Raw genomic sequence first — 6557 nt, 5'->3', positions numbered from 1 at the left:
ATTCTTTGGATAAAAATTATAAGAATTGTCTTAACTATTAAAAAAAAAAAAAAAAAATCTCTAAATTTCTTTAAGATCTCAAAAAATTTGTGCATCAAATTTAAATTCTAATTTTATTCTTATCGCCTCAAAATCCCTATACAAAAATTATATCTAATTACTACCAAATCTAGACTACATATAAATATATTTCAATTGAAAATTATCAATTCCAAAAAAAAAAAAAAAAAAAAAAAAAAAGGCAAAATCATATTTCATTACATTCTGACTATAATTTACATTTTTCAGACGAAACATGGAAGAGACGCGGTTCTCCTGTTCACTTCCATATAAAACCCTCCTATATACGCGTACACGGAACAGTGACCAGCTTGGCAGTGCTTGGACCGATCGATTTTTCAGTATTTCCGCGTGTATCGATACCCTCTCGTCCGCGGTTCCCTTTTTTTCCCCCTCCCTCTCTCATTCTCTTTCCTCCGCCATACTACTCTTTCCTCCAAGTCATACTACTCTTCCTCTCCAACCTTGCTAAGTGGATTATCATCGTTGGGGATTTCGAGCGTCGGCCTTTGACGTAACGAGAACGACGAGTGCGAGGAACGGTGGCGCGAGTTCGAAGGCAAGGCGCGCATGTCGATGCTCAAGGCAGCCAATGGACTGGTTGAAATATTAAACGGGAGCAAAGACCCTGTTCTCGTGCACCACGTAGCCATGGTTCAATTTCTACGCCGGAGGCGGTCGAACGACGACGACGATGGCGGCGGCGGCGGCCTAGGTGTGAGGAGAGGGGTTGAATGAAAATAGACGACGACACAGGGTGAAACGAGGTGGGTGGCGGTTGGGATAGAGACGATAGGAGAGTCGAGAGTTAGGATTTCGACGACACTACCAGCGACATCTACATTTCGCGACTGGCTGCAGGGACGCAAAAAGAAGAGGGACGCCTCCCCACCATTCGGCCGCGCATGCGCAACCCATGAAATCTCGGCCCGCACTCGAAGTATAACACGAGGAAATTTGCCGCTTACTGTGTATAAAATGGTTCCAAATCGGTGGTATTCTTGGATTTTTGGTAAAGATATTCTCAATATTCTTTTTTTCTTTTTCAAAAAAATATGTATTGTATTTAATTTTTTTTAATTTTATTCTTTTTAGTTTGGAAAATAAACGTAAAGCATAGGTTACGTGACAAATACGTGACTTTGGAATATAGGTAGGTATAATACAATCGTTAAAATCGTTAAAATTTTTAGATCAAAATTTTTAATCGATATATATGGTATAATTTTTATTAAAGAATTTTTAATAACATTTGATTTTTTTTATCTTTAATTTTGTTGTATATAATTTTATAATTCTTTTTACTTATTATTTATCTTTTGATGAATTTGGCAAATTCGAAAATGAATATTCTTTTCGTTTAATAATGCAAAGGAAATTGTAGGAGTATACGTACAATATAAATGTACACGTAAATTGAACGTGACCTTAAAAACTTACAAAATGTCATCACGTAAAGGTCAAGTGATTAAAGTTAAAACTCTTGGTATCCATAGAATAAAAATCTTGTAACAAACCATGTTATAATTAATCGATTTATAAGGAAACATAGCGATTTCTAAAAAAAAAAATATATATATATATATATAAAATCTTTAAATATTTAAAATATCTTTATTCTTAAAAAATGCACTCCATGAAAAAAGCAAATAAACGTCTGCACGAAAAGCATCGCCTCCAATGCACCATTTGAAACCATTTTACTTCGTTCTCCTCATACCAAATGCACGAACATGCAAATTCTCTTTTTAAGTACGGACGTGGAATTTTTTATTTTTAATTTCAGACTGCAATCCGGAAGTTAAACTCTGAAGTAAATACCGACCTCAATCTTATATCTTACGTTTAAAAATATAAATTTTCATAAGTAATTCGTACCTCTGGTATAGAGGATTTAATTTCATTTAAAAAAATTTCATCTTTTATCTTACAACATTTTCATCGCGTTTTTAATTCCGAAACATCCTTCCATTCAAACTATCAACTTTCACGGGTAACCAAATTCACATCTCTCGCGTAAGAGCAAAAATTTCGACCAAGGAAATTTTATTCCACCATCTTCTACCATTTTTTTTTTTTTTTTTTTTCACATAGATCATCCTATACATCACGTAACTGACGTCTCGTAAAATATCTATCAATTCGAAATATTTTTTCCAACAACTTCTTTTTTTTATTCTCTTGTATTCTAAACCCATACAATTATTTCACTCGCGTGAATCACTCTGTACATCTGTGAATCTCAAATATCATCTTATCTTCTGGATCTCTTTTCACCGTGTTCCTTGCTACGATTAACTGTGAGAGGAGAAGGAAGCAACTATATTGTGTATAGTACGATTAAGAAAATTCGACGAAGCGTTAGGAGTGGGAGAATGGTCGAAGAGGAGGATTAGCAGCATTGTATAGTAACGACGGGTGTTCGTTTTCGGCTCAGGCATGATAGAACAAGCGAAGTGATGACGAGTACGTACGTAGTGGACGATTTAAGGGGGTGTTTTGGGGTGATGATTATGCGGTCTCGAGAAAGTTTAGCTGAGTGGAAGGGGATGTTTAATAGGGTCGCGTTGCAGTGTCAGTTTTATTAATGCGATGAAGTGTGTCGTTAAAAGTATCCGGGGGATTATTGTTGCCTTGGAGGGTTCCGCGTGATTGTGATAATAATGCAAATTCGATCGAGTTTAATATACGAAAATTAACAAGTGGTGGTGGAATTATTACTTGTACGAGATTGTGAAATTGTAAAAATATTATTTTTTATTAACATAGATTAATTCCAAGGTGAATTAACGAATCATCGAGCTTTCGTTCGTAATCATTCGATATATTTAATTTGTGAAATTGATCACGATATAAATTTTTTATTTGAATAAATCTAAATGTAGATTTTAGTCTAAATCTGTATGAAATAAATAAAATTATCTTCTTCGAATTTTCAACTTGCCAATACGAATCATCGAGCTTTCATTCGTAATCATTCGATATATTTAATTTGTGAAATTGATCACGATATAAATTTTTTATTTGAATAAATCTAAATTTTAGTAGATTTTAGTCTAAATCTGTATGAAATAAATAAAATTATCTTCTTCGAATTTTCAACTTGCCAATACAATTTTCACAGTTAAATAAAATTCAAAATTCATTTGATCTATGGCCAACCTAGTACAATCCATTTTTCCATTTCGATCTCAACGGAATCTTCTATCCTGCCAACAATGCATGCAATGCAATTAGAAATTAACCCGAACCATCCTAGGATATTCAATAATACGATATATCAATACGCGTGATTGGCAATTGCGGTTTGCTCGAAACACCTGTGTAAGATAGACCGACCACGATATACGTGGATTAATGCCCCCCCTCAACCATGGATAGATACGCGGAAAATTGCTTCTCGTGCAACAAGAAACCGCTAAATGCGCCCGAACGTCACCAAGAATAGAGTTTCCGAATATCGGTGCACGAGATGTTATCCAAACTTGAAACCGAAACTATCTCGTAGATGGGCAAAATTTTAAATAGTTGAAGTTGTTACCGAAGTTGATAAAGTTACTTGGATCAATTTATTATTACACGCGTGGACGAATTAATGAAGAAATGGATAGCATTTTAAGTAAGTAATTAACGCGAACTATCACTTTATTCGAAACTTATTTTTTAACTACTTTTTCAACGGCTAATGTACAGTATAATGGATTGTAGAACGATACTTTGGCAGAAAATTTTCTTTTCTTTTTTTTTTTTTTTTTCGCAATAAAATAACTAAAATTTGAATTTTCGAAAATAAGAATTGGAAATTATTGTATCAATCGATTTCATTCCCTCCAAGTGATATATTTTATTCGATTGATAAAATAATTAAAAAGTTGCATGATAATTGATCTAACTTATGATGATACGAAGAAATGGAATGGAATTTTAAAGGATTGATTTCATTGATAAAAAAAATTCTTCCATACATAACCTATATTGCGATGCACAAAACGAAATCATTGTTGGATTTTGTAGCACAATTTATTCGTTGAACTCGGTATAAAGAGGGATTCACTTAAGTAGTTTCTTTTAAAAGTTTTGTGACCCGTTTCGAAAACTACTCGTGAAAATAAATTGAAATCGATATCTTTCGAGTATGAAGTTCTATTTTCGAGGATATAACTGTGTATTTTTAAATTCGATATTTTTTTTTTTTTTTTTCCCCCTCTCTTTTTTCCCTTTTCAATTTATTCGTTATCCGATTGGTGAAGAGAGATTGAAGCAAACTTTAAATCCAGTGTTCATCTATTTTCACTCCATCCCCCCTCCCCCTCCCCTTTTGGATTCGCGCTTCGAGCTTTCTCCGTATTTTACGATTTGTCTTTCTTTATTTCGATGGTTATACTTCTGAGAAGATACCCTTATTCTCAAATTCTCGCTGTCAATTTTTCAAATATTATATCTCGTAACACGTTAAACTAAATTTACGATAAAAAGAAGAAAAATTCAATTTTTCGAAGGGATCGTGATACTTCGAAGTTGAATTTTCTATTTTATCGATCTTTTATTTCAGATCGTATTTCTAAGATATTAAAAACAATGTAAAAAAAAATTTCTTGAAAGATATTCCTCTTAATGTCTCTTTTCATGTATTGCGGCAATTTCAAATTATTCGAAATAATTTTGTTCGGCTATGTAAACAAAATCTAATACGTCAAATAAATTTGGCAAACAAGTATTTTATATTATCCACGGGATATAATCTCGTCGGGAATGATAAATAATAGTATGTGATAAATATTTGAACAAAACGATTTCACCTAAACTGAATGGATACTATTTTATCTTTCATTTTTCTTTCTTTCTTTTTTTTCTTCTTCTCTCCTTTTTAATATTATTTTTATCGTCATCGCAAATATCCATGCGTTTCACAGAGTAAATCGAGCTGGCCATTTCGATGGTTACTTTGCGCGACTGAAAATCAAAGGAAGTAATTGACACTGTGGCGAAAGTGGTATTTGTTGAAAAACCGCGAATTTTGGAAGCATGTGAAAAAGGATAAATCGAATCGTGTGTCGGATAACTTTGTGAAAAGTTTTTGATCGATGGCTGTCGTCGAAAGTAGATCGATTTAAATTTCGCGCTTAACTTCACGGATCTTGGCGATAGAGAGAAATCGAATGTAAGAAAAGGATAGATAGAATTAGAAAAGAAAATTGTTTAAAAAGTTTTATCAAAAAGTACAAATACTTTATTTTATAAAGTATACAATTGAATAGCATACACCAATTATAAAGTATCGGAAATAAAAATATCCTCGTTCCAATAATTTATTTATTCCCCTATTATACGCGTCTATAAAAATGAAATAACAGTTACGATAAAAAATAACGTCGATTATATTTCACAATTTAGTTTAAACAATTATTTATCCTCAAATTAATCAAATCTTTCATCAACATTCTTCCATTCCATGTATAATTTTTCGCAATTGTCTCTTTCTCTTACTTACCGCTAGTTCCTTAAAATGTCCCTATACAATTTCTCACTAGGGAGCCAGAACGTTCGAAACTTTGATCGGTAATTTACGAACACGGAACATCGTTAGCGCTTCCCCCTCTACTTTCCTCGAATCAACTTCTGCGTTCACCAGCCGCGCATAATTCATTCGCGTGTTTGACGTATGTAATAATAGAAACAATGGGACAACGGGGCACGGTAACGCGACAGCAATAACTCATCCGCTGTCCCTGCGCGCATAACTCCTCGGCTTGGCTATCTTTTGAGACACACCGTCGTTGCGCGTTGTTGATTAATCAAACCGAATAATCTGGTCGAGCTGAATTCAAATAATACACCAACCCCCTCTCCTTCTCCTTCTATCGCATTCGACCACGCCGGTGTAAACATTAATAATCAACGATAGCGAGATGGGGATAGGTTGGTTGTACGTGCAATGAATTTGATCGTGATCGCGATCGTGGAGAAAGTAATTTGGATAAATTATTTTTCAACGAATGAAAATTACTCGTATTTTGTTTCATCAAGTGTATAGAGATGTTTTTACAAGTTTTATGAAGAAGAAAAATTAAAGTGTTAACCAATTTTTCTTGGAGAATAAACGAAGAATTAAAGTGGTTAGTTTAGCAAAAACTTAATATTAATTTAAATTTATCTTGGTAAATCATCATATATGCATAAAAATTGAACGGGTCTTTTTTTAAATAAATTTATTCAATATTGATCTTAGTTTAAATATTTTAGATACACCAACAGTGGTAGTTTAAAGCTATATATACTCATAATTACATATCTAAGTATCATAGTGGTGTAAGCTTACTTGATAGTCAATATAATTTTACGTCGTATAATTTACTCACTTATTAAATACAATTCGATCGACAAAATATAAAAAAAGAAGAAACCACCAAAATCAAAGAATATAAAAATGTGTAAAATATACAAAAAAAAAAACTGTCCTTTTTTAAATTTCTTAAAATACGTCATATCTTACACCA

General features: G+C 33.0%; 1 protein-coding gene across 2 annotated transcripts in view; it reads left to right on the top strand.

Annotated features, from left to right (window-relative positions):
• The first annotated feature begins 288 nt into the window (after positions 1 to 288).
• Positions 289 to 6557, top strand: part of LOC100868635 (arginine kinase) — a 31747-nt gene continuing 25478 nt past the window's right edge. Inside the window, exons 1-3 of one of the 2 annotated variants that reach the window (XM_086913233.1) lie at positions 289 to 827; positions 922 to 1072; positions 1156 to 1213. In XM_086913233.1, coding sequence (XP_086769359.1) covers positions 1039 to 1072; positions 1156 to 1213 — 92 coding nt within the window. In that variant the 5' untranslated portion in view covers positions 289 to 827; positions 922 to 1038. Of the gene's footprint in view, positions 1073 to 1155; positions 1214 to 6557 lie in introns of both variants that reach the window. The other variant, XM_031920396.2, reaches the window with a different exon arrangement.

This window comes from Apis florea, unplaced genomic scaffold, assembly GCF_048593485.1.
Source record: "Apis florea isolate Af1SG1 unplaced genomic scaffold, ASM4859348v1 contig_3496_pilon, whole genome shotgun sequence".
Taxonomy (NCBI): domain Eukaryota; kingdom Metazoa; phylum Arthropoda; class Insecta; order Hymenoptera; family Apidae; genus Apis; species Apis florea.
Note: the sequence above shows the minus strand (reverse complement) of the source record. Positions and strands in the feature narration are given on the sequence as shown.